Source organism: Carcharodon carcharias, chromosome 24 (genome assembly GCF_017639515.1).
Source record: "Carcharodon carcharias isolate sCarCar2 chromosome 24, sCarCar2.pri, whole genome shotgun sequence".
Lineage (NCBI taxonomy): Eukaryota > Metazoa > Chordata > Chondrichthyes > Lamniformes > Lamnidae > Carcharodon > Carcharodon carcharias.
In genome coordinates this window covers 32,050,133-32,066,379 of record NC_054490.1, presented here as the reverse complement: position 1 = coordinate 32,066,379, position 16,247 = coordinate 32,050,133, and the positions used below count along the sequence as shown (strand labels likewise).

At 43.0% G+C, this 16,247-nt stretch overlaps 1 protein-coding gene across 24 annotated transcripts in view; it reads left to right on the top strand.

The window, feature by feature from the left end:
- The window catches only part of LOC121269361 (NACHT, LRR and PYD domains-containing protein 3-like), a 72,491-nt gene that overhangs the window by 34,502 nt on the left and 21,742 nt on the right, over window positions 1-16,247 (top strand). For 16 of the 24 annotated variants that reach the window (XR_005941341.1, XM_041173927.1, XM_041173924.1 and 13 more), the window contains 6 exons: window positions 255-352; window positions 930-971; window positions 1,790-1,883; window positions 8,309-8,475; window positions 15,079-15,250; window positions 15,339-15,404. Coding sequence is in view for 23 of the 24 variants with exons in the window: in XM_041173927.1 (XP_041029861.1) it covers window positions 255-352; window positions 930-971; window positions 1,790-1,883; window positions 8,309-8,475; window positions 15,079-15,250; window positions 15,339-15,404 (639 nt within the window). In the remaining variant the exon portion in view is untranslated. Of the gene's footprint in view, window positions 1-254; window positions 353-845; window positions 972-1,789; window positions 1,884-8,308; window positions 8,476-15,078; window positions 15,251-15,338; window positions 15,405-16,247 lie in introns of all 24 variants that reach the window. The other 8 variants (XM_041173934.1, XM_041173932.1, XM_041173935.1 and 5 more) reach the window with 4 other exon arrangements.

Genomic DNA, 16,247 nt, shown 5'->3' with positions numbered 1-16,247 from the left:
AAAATGTCTCTGATCCGGTGACAAATTAAATGGGCGATTGAACTGAGAAGTTATTCCTCTCAATTCACCAAACACGATGCAGGGACAAACCTCAAAGATCAGCATGGCCTCTAAGCAGCAGCAATGGATTATTGTTAGATAGTGAATGCTGAACACAGCTTCATTACCTTTCGACACCCCTAGTTTCAATACTGGTGAATGTGCAATGCATTAAACATCCGGTGAGTGTTTACTTTCTGTTTCACTGGTCACAGGAGAAATAGAACAACACTGGTCAAAGCAAGCAGGCAATCTTTCCAAAATCGACGTCAGATGCAAAGCTAGCATCAGCTTCCCAGTGTGTTCTGTAATGGTAAGAACCCCAAAAAAGTAAAACACAAAATAGAGGCAACATTTTTAATGTGTAAGAATATTATTAATAAAAGCAGAAAATGCTGGAAACACTCAGTGGCTCAGGCAGTGTCTGTGGGAAGTGGAGGGTGAGGTTAATGTTTCAGATTCTGATCCTGTTCTCTGGAACTGTCAGTGTACTGAAACAGTACCCCCGACATGCTCTTCTCACAGTCATTGCTTCACCTGCTGAAGGGATCCTACAGTTTCTATTCTTAGTACAGATGGCGCGGGAGCGGGGCCAGTGGGGTGCATCCAAACTTTTCGTGATCCCCCTTTTATCTCTTTTATTCACTCATCTCTTGTCCGATTTGCCTGCTGTGTACACCCTGGGATGTTTTTCAATGTTAAAGTGTTGCAGAAATATAAGTTGTTGTTGCTCTTGTTTGTTTATTATTCCTGTTCCCATGTGAGTAAAACAGCAGATAATTGAAGTCTACATTGTCTCAAACTAGGTTATGAATTAATGCTGGAGAATAACTTCAATTACAGTTTACAGAAGTGACTGACTGGAGACTAAACCTTTTATATTTCCAAAGCACGTAAAGGGAAGGACGCTGGCTGATCTTTTGGGCACGCAGGCATGTGAAGCACACCGCTAGACGCACAAACTTAGATTTTAATTGTCATATAGCAAGCAAACCCACCACTTACATATTTATGGTGTTTTCTGTGATTGTAAGATGCCAGAAAATAGTCCACATCAACTTCTGTGTAATGTTATATGATTTATAACACTATGTAAAGCAGAGGTAAATATCCTCATCTCCTACAGTGCCCAATAACCGAGTGCTGCCACCATGACAATTATGATAAATATGCTCAAATAAAAACACCAACCAGGACATATCTCCATAGACAAGCGAACAATGTTACTGTTAGAGAGGCCAGAGGAATCACATCCAGTTTCATATAATTTATGTGGATAGATATATTCATAAAGCACCAGAATTTAATATCCAATAATCAACAAATCAAAAACATTAAGCATAAATTTATAAATAAAAATGATATAATGCTACCAGACTATAAACAGGGTGCTGATAATGATAATCCTGCTCTAAAATTCTGTGCAAAATGCTCTCCACCCCGGGAATAAGTCAGGTTTCATCTGCACCCTGTGTCTAAACCTCATCATTGGACAATCCCAGTGCAGAGGCTCAGTCAATGGGACCCCATTTGGAACTGGGTTGTGGAGATCAGTTGGACTCACTGGATTTCACTGGGCAGCTGTCTGTCACACCTGATGTGGAGAGTTGACCATAACACTCAGGAAATGCCTAATCCCAGAGCTTACAGCTGTTGTATTGACGGGAGAGAGGGACAGAAATCATGTTTAACAAGGAAACATTTAAACATTTCTGCCTAACCCTCTGTTAACATTGTACTTTTCACAAAGGATCAGAATATGGAAACAAATTTAACCACTACGGCTGAAGGTGCAAAGAAGGAAGAAGACCCAACATCTTTAACAAGAATAAGGATGAGCACAGGTAGGTTCACAGCTCACACAAGGAACATGGAACAGGACAGTCTCAGTGGGAAGTGAGTGACCATCTAGAGGGACATCAAACTCACAGGCAAAGGGAGCCCCTGAGCACTGGAATTGTCCTTTAGATAGCTGGTATTGGGGACTGTAAGGTGGACAGAGAAAGTGACTCCAAGCAGGGTCTTCCTGAACAACGATGTGACACATTGGAGCAGGAAACCACCCTGAGTGGAATGGGGAGAAGAAGCAGGTGGGCGACATGAATAGGAGAATGGTAAGTTACTCCTCTCATGCTAAATGGAAGAGTCTAAAACTAGAGAGAATTGTATGACTTAAGCACCAAATTAATAACCAAGGCTTCAAGGTGGTGATGTCTGGGTGGACTGCTTGAGGAGCGATACATGAAGCAGGTCAGTATGCAGCTATAGGGCTGGAGCAGGAGAGAAGATTCAAATGCTTGGGACACTAGAGTGAGTTTTGGGTGGTGAAGAGATGACTGCGATCTGAATCCACCAACAATAATGAATTTACAGAGTAGGTGAAGGAAACAGTGGGAAGAACATTAGGTGATCTGACTGGAGGTCTGGAAATATCTGGATTTGAGAATAGAGAATGGAAGTTATAAAACTATTGAGCTGAAACTGTTGGGAAGGAAGGTGCATGATTTTGATCCTGTGATGGTAAAGGAAGGACAATATATGTCTAAGTCAGCAAGTTGTGTGACTTGGAGGGGAAACTGTAGGCGAGGACGTCCCCATGCACATTCTGCACTTGGCCTTCTGGGCAGCATGAGCATTTTTTATTTTTCACAAGATGTGGGTGCTACTGGCTAGGCCAGTATTTGTTACCCATTTTTTCCCCTTAGAAAGGCCTTTGTGAGCTGCCTTCTTGAACATTGCAGTCCATCTGGTGTAGGTACATCCACTGTGATGTTAGGGAGTCGATTCCAAGATTTTGACCCAGCAACAGTGAAAGAACAGCGGCATAGTTCCAAGTCAGGATGGTTTGTGGCTTGGAGGGGAACTTAATGGTGGTGGTGTACCCATGCAATTGTTGCCTTTGCCCTTCTAGGCAGTAGAGGTTATGGATTTGTAAAGTGCTGTCAAAGGAGCCGAGGGGAGTTGCTCCATTGCATCTTGTATATGGTGCATGCTGCAACTGCTATGCATCAGTGGTGGACAGAGTGAATGTTCAAGATGATAGATGGGGTGCCAATCAAGTGTGCTGCTTTGTCCTGGATGTTGTTGAGCTTCTTGAATGTTATTGAAGCTGCAGCTATCCAAGCAAGTGGAGAATATTCCATCACACTCTTGACTTGTGCCTTGTAGATGGTGGACAGGCTTTGGGGAGTCAGGGGGTGAATTCCCCATCTCAGAATTCCCAGCAACTGACCAGCTGTTCTAGCCACAGTATTTATATGGCTAGCCCAGTTTGGTTCCTGGTCAATGGTGATCCTCAGGATGCTGATAGTTGGAGATTCATCGATTGTAATGCCATTGAATGTCATGGGGAAATGGTTAGATTCTCTCTTATTGGAGATGGTCATTGCCTGGCACTTGTGTGGAGTGAATGTAACTTTCCACTTAATCAGCCCAAGCTGGAATGTTGCCCAGGTATTGCTACATATGGGCATGGACTGCTTCAGCATCTGAAGAGTCACAAATGGTACTGAATATTGTACAGTCATTAGCGGGCATCCCCACTTCTGACCTTATGATGCAAGGAAGGTCATCGATGAAGCAGCTGAACAAGGATAGGCATAGGATACTATCCAGAAGAACTCCAGCAGTGATGTCCTGTGACTGAGATGGATGACCTCCAACAGCCAGAACCATCTTCCTTTGTGCTAGGTATGACCCCAACTAACGGAGGGTTTTACCCCAGATTCCCGTTTACTCCAGTTTTGTCATGGTTCTTTGATTCCGCACTCGGTCAAATGCTGACTTAATTTCGAAGGCCAGTCTCTCTCAGCTTACCCCTTGAGTTCAGCTCTTTTGCGCATTTTGGACCAAAGTTGTAATTGGGTCAGGAGTTGAGTGGCCCTGGCAGAACCCAAACTGAGTGCCAGTGAGCAGGTTATTGCTGTGTACATGCTGCTTGATAGTACTGTTGACAACATGTACTGTCACCTTGCTAATGATTGAGATAACTGGGACAGTAATTGGCCAGGTTGGATTTGTCCTGCTTTTTGTGGACAGGATATATGTGCAGCTAGTTCTGACACACTAGTCTTCAGTACAACTTCTGAGATGTTGTCAGGGCCCACAGTCTTTGTAGTATTCAGTTCCTTCAGCAGTTTTTTGAAATCACATGGAGTGAATCAAATTGGCTAAAGACTCATATCTATGATGTTAGGACTACAGAAGGCAGCCAAGTTGGATCATTCACTCCGCACTTCTGCCTAAAGATTATTACAATTACTTCAGCCTTATCTTTTGCACTGATGTGCTGGTCTCTCCGTCATTGAGGATGGGGATATATGTGGAGCCTCCAACTCCAGTTATTTGTTTAATTGTCTATCCCCATTCTGACTGGATGTGGCAGGACTGCAGAGCTGAGATCTGATCCATTGGTTGCGGGACGGCTTAGATCTGTCTATTGCATGCTGCTTCCACTGTTTGGCATGCAAGCAGCCCTGTGTCGAAATTCACAAATTGACCCCTCATTTTTAGTTATGCTGGGTGCTGCTTTTTAGTCGTTCATGGCGTCATTGGCTAGACCAGCATTTATTGCCCATCCCTAATTGCCCAAGTTCAGAGGCCATTTAAGAGTCAGCCATCGTTATCGGTCTGGAGTCACATTTAGGCAAGACCAGGTAAGGACGGCAGATTTCCTTACCTAAAGGACATCAGTGAACCTGATGGGTTTTTATGACAATCGGCAATGGCTTTGTGGTCAACATCAGACTTTTAATTCCAGATTTTTATTGAATTTAAATTTCACCATCTGCTGTGGTGGGATTTGAACCTCGATCCCCAGCACATTACCCTGTCTCTCCCCAGCATGCTCCTGGCATGCTCTCCTGCACTCTTCATTGAACCAGGGTTGATCCCCCAGCTTGACGGTAGTGGTAGAGTGGGGGAATTGCCGGACCATGAGGTTACAGATTGTGGTTGTTCACCAGTTGAGGGAGCACATTAGATGCTAATCAACAGGGTTCTTTGCCCCTGTTTGACCTGATGAGACTTCATTGGGTCTGGGGTCAGTGCTGAGGATTCCCAGGACAGCTCCATCCTGACTGTATACCACTGTGCTACCAACTCTCGTGGGTCTGTCCTGTTGGCGAGACAGGACATATACAGTAATGATCATGGTGGTGCCTGAATCATTGTCTATTAGGTATGATTTGGGGTGTATGATTATGTCAGGCTGTTGCTTGGTTAGTCTCTGGGTCAGATCTCCCAATTCTGGCACATGCCCCTAGATGTTAGTAAGGAGAACTTTGGACCAGAGCTGGGTGTGCTGTTGTCATTTCTATTGCTTAGGTCGATGCTAGGCAGGTCCATCCAGTTTCATTTGTAGTGGTCTGGTACAAGTGAGTGGCTTGCTAAGTCATTTCAGAGGCAATTTAAGAGTCAACCACATTGCTGTGGACCTGGGGTCACATCTAGGCTAGAAAACCCCTAAGATCTAAAGAACGTTAGTGAACCAGATGGGTTTTACGACAATCAGTGATAGTTTCACGGCCAGCTTTTTGTTCCAAATTAATTAATTAATTAATTGAATTAAATTCTACCAGCTGCCATGACCTGCATCCCCAGAGCATTACTAGTCAAGTGGCATTACCACTATGCCACCACCTCCTCTGTAAGAGGCTAAGAGTCCTGTGGGGAGTGCCTCACCTCCTTACTCCGCAAAGCCTGTCCACCATCTACAAGGCACAGTCAGGAGTGTGATAGAATACTCAGAATCACAGTGCAGAAGAGGCCCTTTGGCCCATCAAGTCTGCACCGACAAGTGAGAAACGCCTGACCTACCTACCTAATCCCATTTACCAGCACTTGGCCCATAGCCTTGAATGTTATGAGGTGCCAAGTGCTCATCCAGGTACTTTTTAAAGGATGTGAGGCAACCCACCTCCACCACCCTTCCAGGCTGTGCATTCCAGACCGTCACCACCCTCTGGGTAAAAACGTTTTTCCTCACATTCCTCCTAAACCTCCTGCCCCTCACCTTGAACTTATGCCCCCTTGTGACTGACCCTTCAACTAAGGGGAACAACTGCCCCCTATCCACCCTGTCCATGCTCCTCATAATCTTGTACACCTCGATCATGTCGCCCCTCAGTCTTCTCTGCTCCAACAACAACAACCCAAGTCTATCCAACCTCTCTTCATAACTTAAATGTTTCATCCCAGGCAACATCCTGGTGAATCTCCTCTGCACCCCCTCTAGTGCAATCACATCCTTCCTATAATATGGCAACCAGAACTGCACACAGTACTCCAGCTGTGGCCTCACCAAGGTTCTATACAACTCCAACATGACCTCCCTACTTTTGTAACCTATGCCTCGATTGATAAAGGCTATTGTCCCATATGCCTTTTCACCACCCCACTAACATGCCCCTCTGCCTTCAGTGATCTATGGACACACACGCCAAGGTCCCTTTGTTCCTCAGAACTTCCTCATGTCATGCCATTCATTGAATACTTCCTTGTCAAATTACTCCTTCCAAAGTGTATCATCTCACACTTTTCAAGGTTAAATTCCATCTTCCACTTATCTGCCCATTTGACCATCCCATCTATATTTTCCTGTAGCCCAAGACACTCAACCTCACTGTTAACCACTCGGCCAATCTTTGTGTCATCTGCAAACTTACTAATCTTACCCCCCACATAGTCATGTATGTCATTTATATAAATGACAAATAATAGGGGACCGAGCATAGATCCCTGTGGTACGCCACTGGACACTGGCTTCCAGTCACTAAAGCATCCTTCTGTCATCACCCTCTGCCTCCTACAACTAAGCTAACTTACCTGGATGAGGGAGCTCCCACAACACTCAATAAGCTTGACACCAACTGGGGCAAAGCAACCCGCTTGATTGACACCATATCCACAAACATTCACTCCCTTCACAACCGATGCACAGTAGCAGCAATATGTACCATCTACAAGATGCACTGCAGGAGTTTACCAAGGCTCCCTAGGCAGCACCTTCCAAACCCACGACCACTATCATCTGGAAGGACAAGGGCAGCAGATAGTTGAAACACCATCACCTGGAAGTTCTGCTCCAAGTCACTCACCATCCTGACTTGGAAATACCTTGCCATTCCTTCATTGTCACTGGCTCAAAATCCCGGAACTACCTTCCTAACAGCACTGTGGATGCACCTACACCAAATGGATTGCAGCAGTTCAAGAAGGCAGCTGACCACCACCTTCTCAAGGGCAACTAGGGATGGGCAATAAATGTTGGCCCAGCCAGCGAAGCCCACATCCCGTGAATGAATAAAGAGAAACTATAAACAGTGCTAAGGTTTTGACAGTACTCGGATGATATTGGGGCTGAGAACATTTTAAAGAGAACGCAAAAAAAATTGTGGTTTCCAGTATTAATAAGTGTTCTATGAGAGTTCAAGAACACAAAGATGTTCCTAGAAATTATGATAAGATAGAATCTATATGTATATTGTTTAAGTATTAGGAAGGGAAGGAGCACATTTCTTGGTGGGTTTTGAAGGTCATTTAGCAGTGGAGATGAGTTAGATGGAGAAGAATGTTGTAAACAAACTTGTGATTTTTATATTTTGAGGTCAAATTATTCAACATTTAGAGTTACAGGGGATGATGCATATACCCATTGGAGTTTAGAAAAATAGGATGTGATCTTATTGAAACATATAAGATCTTGAGGGGACTTGATAGGGTGGATACCGGGAGGATGTTGTCTCTTGTGGGAGAGACTAAAACTAGGGGACATAGTTTAAGAACAAGAGGTCTACCTTTTAAGACAGATGAGAATATTTTTTTCTTGCAGACGGTTTTTAGTCTGTGAAATTCTCTTCCCCAGAAAATAGTAGAGGTGGGTCTTTGAATTTATTCACGGTAGAGTTAGGTTTTTGATAGCAAGGGAATCAAGGGTTATAGATGGCAGACAGGAAAGTGCAACTGAGACCACAACAAGATCAGCCATGAGCTTATGAATGGCGGAGCATGCTCAAAGGGCCAATTGGCCTACTCCTGCTCCCAAGTCCTATGTTCCTGTATTCAGGGGAGGCTGGAACATATAAGCTGAAAGTGAGTTGTGTTTGACAAATTTGTCCATTTTTTAAGAAGAGAGATGTGGTTTGTATCAGTGTTAGGATGGTTCTTGATTATGTGGTTCATAGCGGGATTCAGTTGTTCACTGTAAGAGGACATATCGCCTTTTGGGTCAAAAGATGATAATGTGCCTCATCTTCTTTTGTGTTCACAGATCCAAACTCTACAATCACTGAGTTCTTAACAAAATGTGAGGACTACCAGCTGTTCCAATTGACAAAATTCTACTGGGACAGACTAGAACAGGCGATTGAAGAAGTTGTGGATGGAGTCAGCTCATTGTTGACATATGAGAGGATTTTCAGTGAGCAAGAACATCGGGTGAGTGGAAGGAACATCGAGCAAGTTTGCATTGTTTAAATATCATAAAACTGACAGAACAATAACTAATTAATTAATAGAAGTCGAAAAAGACAAAAATATTTCTTAGTCATCTCCTAACATCCTGGCAGCCTCATGCTGGAGTAATATTGGAGTTTTTAATTAATCATAGGAATCAATTCATCCAGAGCAGACCCAGACATGAAGTGAGGAAAACCCCAGCTGTGCAGAGCTTTCAGAACCACAGATACAAAGTCACCTGTTCCTCCCAATCCTGCTACACATGAAACATGTCATAACCCAAATTAATTATATGCTGCATTCCAAAATGTTACTTTCTAAAACAAATCTAATTTACATTTGATAAAATCAGCACTAACAGTGACCACCATCTCTCTAGGGAGCGGTTCCACAGATTGACCAATTGCTTACTGAAATATTAATAGGCTCAATTTTAAATGTGTGGAAGTGAGTGGGTTTTAAGTAAGATAAAATCTCTTATTTTTCCAAAGATTTGTTTTGAATTTATCCCCTTTACCCTCTGCCTGTGTTCCTTGTTTCTATCTCTCTCTTCTAGAGAGAGAGAGAGTGGGGCAACAGCATGGACCTGACTGGTGTACCACTAAAAAAGCAAGTCACAGGACAGCAGGTAGGTTATTGGTTGGTTGGGGATCCATAAGATTTTTTTTCTGAGCTGGGGCAGTTATTTAAATTTAAATTAGGATGGGGAAACTATAAGTTTCTGGCTTAGCTGAATAAAATAACACCACTTGAATCAGGGTAAGTATAACAGCTATAGAAAGTGATTTGGTATTAAAGAGTCCTAATACAGGAGCAACACCTGGCACACCTAAATATGAGATGTCATCCTGGTAAAGCAAGGAATGGAGAAGCCCCCACCCACCGGCCCAGGGATCGCAGCTGGCCCAGTGCAAATTTTTCATCTGGCCTGCGGTGAGATTTCAAAATCTGCCCCCCCCACCCCTCCCGTCCCCTGCCCGTTGCCCCCCCCCCTCCCCACAGCCCGTCCCTTTCTGCTACGTGCTGCACTCTGGACCAGCCACCGCTATGGACTGATGCCTGAGCCTCAGCCGCAGGTTGCAACGAGAGACGGAGGCCTGAGATGCAGGAGCGCAGGGCATGGACGGGAAGCTGCTGGCTGCCGATGTGGTGGTGAAGTGTGAGTAACCTGGGGCAGGGGAGAAAGGGAGCAGGATAGCCTGCTCCATCGGTGGTGCCTCACCCCCCGCCACCACCCCCCTTTCCCCACCCATCTCCATTTGTGTCCCAAGAAAGGGGCTCATCCCCTGCAAACTGAGAAAGAGGCCCAGGCTCTAAGCCTTGGTTAGTCAGAGCCTTGGGTTGTTGAATCATAGCCCAGGGCTGGTTTGGGGGGTGAGACAGGTGGGGAAGAGAGGGAGACAGAGTGGGAAAGGAGAGACCGAGAGACACACTCAGACAAAATGGGAAAGGAGAGAGAGAGAGAGAGACAGACAAACAGACAGAGTGGGAATTGGAGAGGGAGAGAGACAGTGGGAAAGGAGAGGGAAAGAGAGACAGAGAGAGAGAAAAGCTAGCTGCGAGGAGCAACATCATTGGTGCCAGCAGACTCCAGGCTCATTAAGGAAAAGCAAACTCAGCCATCACATTAAAGCAGTGGGTGAGTTGAACATTTCTGTATTCTGTCTTAAAAAAAAAGTTTTTTATGTTCATGGCCTTTGACTGATTTTATCTATGTGTAGGTGGCCCTAGATAAGATAAAGGTACCCCTTCCACCCCCCCACCCCTGTGGTAAAGTTGTAACACAGCTCTGTTTGCATGCCAAATGGCAGAAGCAGCACATGCTTGATAGATTTAAGCAATTCAACATGATGTTATGTCAAGGCAAATGATGTGTGCCAGGCAGATCCAACCCATGAGGAAAACTTGATTGTGCTATCACAATGGTTTTGTAATTTGTATTTATTTTGAGATGCGTGCACTGAATTCAGAAGTAATAAGCCCACCAAGACTTTAGAGATTTAAAAAAAACTAAAATTAAAATATTTATTAACAAAAGAGAAGATTTAAAGCACAGACAGAGCACTAGAAATCACTACTACAATAACTCCTAAAATCCTTAATTAATCTGGCCCCCAGTTACACCCCCTTTAAGGCAATAGTCCAAAAGTAAATTTTAGATTTTAAACAGACCCAGCAAATTAACACAATACCCTAGACACCTGGAATTCCAAATGACTTTTTTCCAGCTCTGGTTTCTGTAGACAGTGGACTTATGCACAAATACTGGAGGCTTCCTTAAGGCTTATTTCACACACTTTTATTACATCTCACAGGGCCTTCCCCTGACACACAGCTTCATCCTCCTTTATATATGTTTCTCCACTTTTAGTATGTAAATTCCATTGTTTCCATATATCTTTGGAACTTTACCTTTCTCATAATATAAATCTATTCATGTTGCCATTATATGTTGGCAGTAACCCTTGTGAAAAATAAACACATTCCTTAGCTTGCTACTCTGGCTACTTGTAAACAGATTGAGACCCCTTTGAAACCCTAATCTCTCTTCATTTATCTAAAAATGCAAATTCCCTTCACAATTTATATGCTAAGACTTCAACTTTGTTTACTCATTAGCATATTAAAGACACTTTGACATCTTACGACTTTTGATAGCTTCAACTTGCAGTCTGCTTGGCTACAAAATATAATTAAATCCCACAGACAGGCCTAACTATTTACCCCATAAACCTACTTTACAATAAACCAGAAAAATGTTGTGAAAATTATTATACTTTCATGACAATGAAGTTCAACATCATCCCAGACAAGCAACTCGCTTGATCAGCACCTACCCACAACATAGAACATTCACACCTTCCACCACTAATGCACAGTGGCAGCAGTGTTACCATCTACAAGATGCACTGCAACAACTCATCAAGGCTCCTTTGACAGCACATTCCAAACCCACGACCTCTACAACCTAGAAAGACAAGGGCAGAAGATGCTTGGGAATACCACCATCTACAAATTCCCCTCCAAGTCACACACCATCCTGACTTGGAACTATATTGCCGTTTCTTCACTGTCACTGGGTTAACACTCTGGAACTCCTGTCCTAACAGCGGGTATACCTGCACCAGATGTATGCAGTGGTTTAAGCAGGCGGCTCACCGTCACCTTCTCAACAAATGCTGGCCTTGCCAGGAGCACCCTCATCTCATGAAAAGATAAAAAAGAGCAGGCCTTGAGGCATTACCTAAACTATTTCTAAATACAAGCTTGCAACTAAATTCTAAATGACAGAAATTTGTTTTTAGATCTTAATGAACAGTTGAGACTTATTTCTTGCAATTCCTGCACTATATGGGAACTTCAGGATGTTTCAAGTGTCTTGGAGGACTACATGTGTTCAGATGCTTAAGGTTGACCTCAGGATTTCTGAGTTTGAACATACATTAATACATATGAATTAGGAGCAGGAGTAGGCCACTCAGCCCCTCAAGCCTGCTGCGCCACTCTATAAGATCATGGCTCATCCGTTTATAACCTCCACTCCACATTCCTGGCTACACCCGATAACCTTTCACCTCGCTAATCAAGAATCTGTCTAGCTCTGCCTTAAGATTATTCAAAGACTCTGCTTCCACTGCCTTTTGAGGAAGAGATTTCCAAAGAGATTCCCCTCACCTCTGACTTAAATGAGCGACCCCTTATTTTTAAGCCATGAGCCCTAGTTCTAGATTCTCCCACAGGAGGAAACATCCTCTCCACATCCACCCTGTCAAGACCCCTCAGGATCTTAAAAGTTTCAGTCAAGCCATCTCTTAATCTTCAAAACTCAAGTGGATACAAATCTAGCCTGCCTACCCTTTCCTCATGAGACAATCCACTCATTCCTGATATTAGCCCAGTAAACCTTTGAACTGTTTCTAACACATTTGCATCTTTCCTTAAATAAGGAGATCAATACTGTACACGATACTCCAGATGTGGTATCACCAATATTCTGTATAACTGAAGCATAATCTCCCTATTTTTGTAATTGATTTCCCTCACAATAAATGATAACATTCTATCAGCTTCCTAAATTACTTGCCATATCTGCATACAAGCCTCTTGTGATTCATGGTGTAGGACACCCAGATCCCTCTGAATCTGAGTTCTGCAGCCTCTCACTATTTGGATAATATGTTTATTTTTTATTCTTCCTGCCAAAATGGACAATGAGGGGCAGCTGGAGTCACTGTAGAGCTTCAGAGATGGTGGGAGTTTCCTGGATTGTATATTCCAGGAGATGATCACCTCACAGAAAGTGAGAGTTCGTGGGTGGCCATCCAGAAGAGGAGTAGGAGTCAGAATGTGTACCAGTCTCTGGGATATGTGTCATTCACAAACAAGTACACAGCATTGGAGACTGCTAGGAGAGACGACACCTTGGAGGAGTGCAGTGGTGCCAGTGGGCAAACAACTGTGCAAGGGAGAGAAGCAAAGAGTAGGCATGCAGTTGTTAAAAAGATATTCCATAGTTAGGGGGACAGACAGGCGAATCTGTGACTTCATCGTGCGTCTTGAATGTTTTGATGTCTCCATGGTGCCATGGTTAAGAACATCATGAATAAGGAGGCAGAGTATGCTACAGGAAGAAGGGAGTGGGCCAGAAGCTGCAGTGCATGTCGCTAGCAATGACATAGAGAGGGCAAGTCAGACTTTCAGGAGTTAGGGAGAAAGTTTAAAAGGAGGACTCCAGAGGTAGTAATCTCTGGATTACTCCCAGTAACTTGCACAAGCGGGAGTTGAAACGGGAAGATAGGGAGGATGGATTTATGCTTTGAGGCATGCTGCAGGAGGGAGGGCTTCAGATTCTTGGGGCATTGGGGCCAGTTCTGGGGCAAGAAGCACCTATTCAAAAAAGACGAGTTGCACCTCAATAGAGCTGGGACCAATGTCCTTGCAGTGAGATAGCATAGTGTGGTTGGGGAGGGTTTAAAATAAACTGGCAAGGACCAGCGTATAGAAGGAGAAAAGTGGAATAAGGTGTACAAAAGACTGAGTGTGTTGGATCACGTGAAAGAAGGAGCTTGTACCATGTGAAATAACCCAGTAGAAAAGCCATTTTACTTAAAAATAAAAGGCTAGTTTAATTCATACTAATAATCTGGGAGTTACCCAAGAGAAGATAGTCAGTAACATATGGTACACACAAGGATTAGTTACAGAAGAAGATACAAAAAACTTATAAACAATTGAATCAGTTCAGCTTCCATTGTTCAGTACAGGCCTGGAATCAAGGTGTTGCATTGTCTGAAGTGAACGTTTTGAGATTATAGGGTTGTCTCTGCAGCTGCAATGGCTTCCACAATTGATTTTCCAGATGTTATTTTCACAGGTGAGCATTGGAGATGGAACAGGAAAAGGGGAGACATTGGTTGTTTGTTTCGCTTTTATTGTGCTACAGGGATGGTCCTTCTTAACCTGGTTGATTACAGCCGTCTGATGGCTGAGCTTGTTTATCTTCTCTCTTTCCCTGATGCAAGCAGTTTCTCCTCTGCTGCTCTGAAGCTGTTTAAAGATGGATCTGTTTCTCTGAGCAGCTTTCTGCCTTTTCCAATACCTTTAGCAGGCAAGCCAAGATTGCCACTGTCTCAAAATTGTCAAATTATGCTTCCAGATAAGAAAATTTGTGAGCCCGTATATGGTGCTTATTTTAACCTTTTGTCTTTTTAAGAGTTTATTGAATTTCAGATGTCTTTTGTGAATCTTATTGAGGTAAGTACAGACTGACCCATGTCTGGCTGATAGTAGTCAAATCCACAAGAGAAATCATGTGATCTCCTCGGAGTCCATATCGACTTAGAGTCCATTTCAATAAAATGTAATCTTGAAAACAGTTTTCTAAAAATCGGTAATACCATAACTGCACGAACAACAGTAAAAGCTCCATTATTGTAAACTGCTGATGAAATTCCAAATGATGAAACATTTCTCGACATTATGTTCCTGGCTACTGAGGTTTCACACCAGCTGTGGATGTGCAAATTAACGGTTTAACATGTTTCAAATACTGAGGAGAACAGTGATTGAATTGGTTGGATCATCATGGAGAAATCGACAGGGATTGTCTTCTGTCAGAGTTTCTCGCTGCTTCTCTCACTTCTAGAATTGTCCTTTCCCTGTCACTTGACTTCTGATTTGCTGCTGTTTTATTTCTGAGTAATTCACGAGGTGTGACAGCAGGGAGTAAGTGTGAGAAACAAATGGATCATATTGTCAATCAGTAATCTGATGTCATGTTGGACACTGAAGGACAGAGAAAACTAATCCTATTAAATTACTGCAGATTATAGTGATTTCTCACTTAAAATATATTTCTGATTTCTATTTTTGTGTCATCAGATTTATTTCCCGTTAATGATTGAATCACAATATTTACAGAATATCCATCCATCTATACCATGGATCAGGACCCAGCCCTGGAACTGTTTTCTGTGCTCAAAACAACTGGAAAATGCCATCACTGAGCAGACCCTTTCCTTTTCATTCTAAGTGCTTATCTTCCACTCTACTTCTCAATATGTTCATTATTATTCTTTGCAGAAAGTCACTGAGTTCATGGAGAAGGGAAACAGGATTGACAGGTCCAAACTTCTCCTAAATCTGGTGATGGAGAAAGGCTCTCGGGCCCAAAAGGCAATGTGGGAATCCTTTGTGAAAATGTGCCATGGGATCCCAAAGTTGGAAAAAATACTGAAAGAAATACAGGAACTTGGTATGATAAAATCACACACTGAACTCAATTTCACATTCAAACACTGCAATTTGATTATTACATTGTAAAATCTAAATGATTTAAACAGGTTCTGATCGATTTGATTATATGAACGTCGCACAAGGTTTATCAGAAGTACCCAGTCACCTGAAAGGTAAGAAATGAAATGAGATTTCAAATAATAATTTGCATTTATTTAGCATAGTGAAGCACCCCAAGTCCTCACAGCAGCTTTAACAAATAAAATGTGACACAAGCCGCAGAAGGCAGTAAATGCCTACTTTGTCGAAGGTGTAAACTTTAAGGAGCGTCTTTAAGGTTGGAAGAGAAGTAGAGAGTTGAAGGGGTTTAGGAAGAAAATTCCGGATCTTAGGTCTCGGCAGCTGAAGAAGACACGGCCACCATGATGAATTAATTAAAAGTGGTGTTGCAAAAGTGGCCAAAATTAAAGGGCAGAGAACTTGCTGAGGGTTGTAGGGCTGGAAGACGTTACAGTTATGGAGGGGCAAGGCTGTAGAGAGATCTGAAAACTAGGCTGAGAATTTTAAAATTGAGGCATTGCTGATCTGTGAGCCATTGTAGGTCAGCGAGTATGGATGGTAATGGGTGAACGGGACTGAGGGCAATTTTAGATGAGTTGAAGTTTATGGAGGGTGTAAGGTAGGAGGTCAGCCAGGAGTGAGTGCCTGGAAATACTCAAGTCTCAAGATAACAAAGGAATGGATGACAGTTTCATCAACAGATAAGCTGAGGCAGGAGTGGAAGCAAGCAGTCTGGTTGGAAGTTCATATCTGCTAAAACACCAGAAAATCAGAAATGTTGACTATAGCCATTTGCTTAGAGATGGTCAGAATCTGGAGTCAGATGCTCAAATGCTGTGGAATCAGTATTGTAGGTTCTTTGGGTACACCATCAATTCTCAGATATTTTCTGTAGCTTCAAGTTAAAATTCATAGGATTTCTGACACATTCTGTAAATATCCAGACAATGCATTAT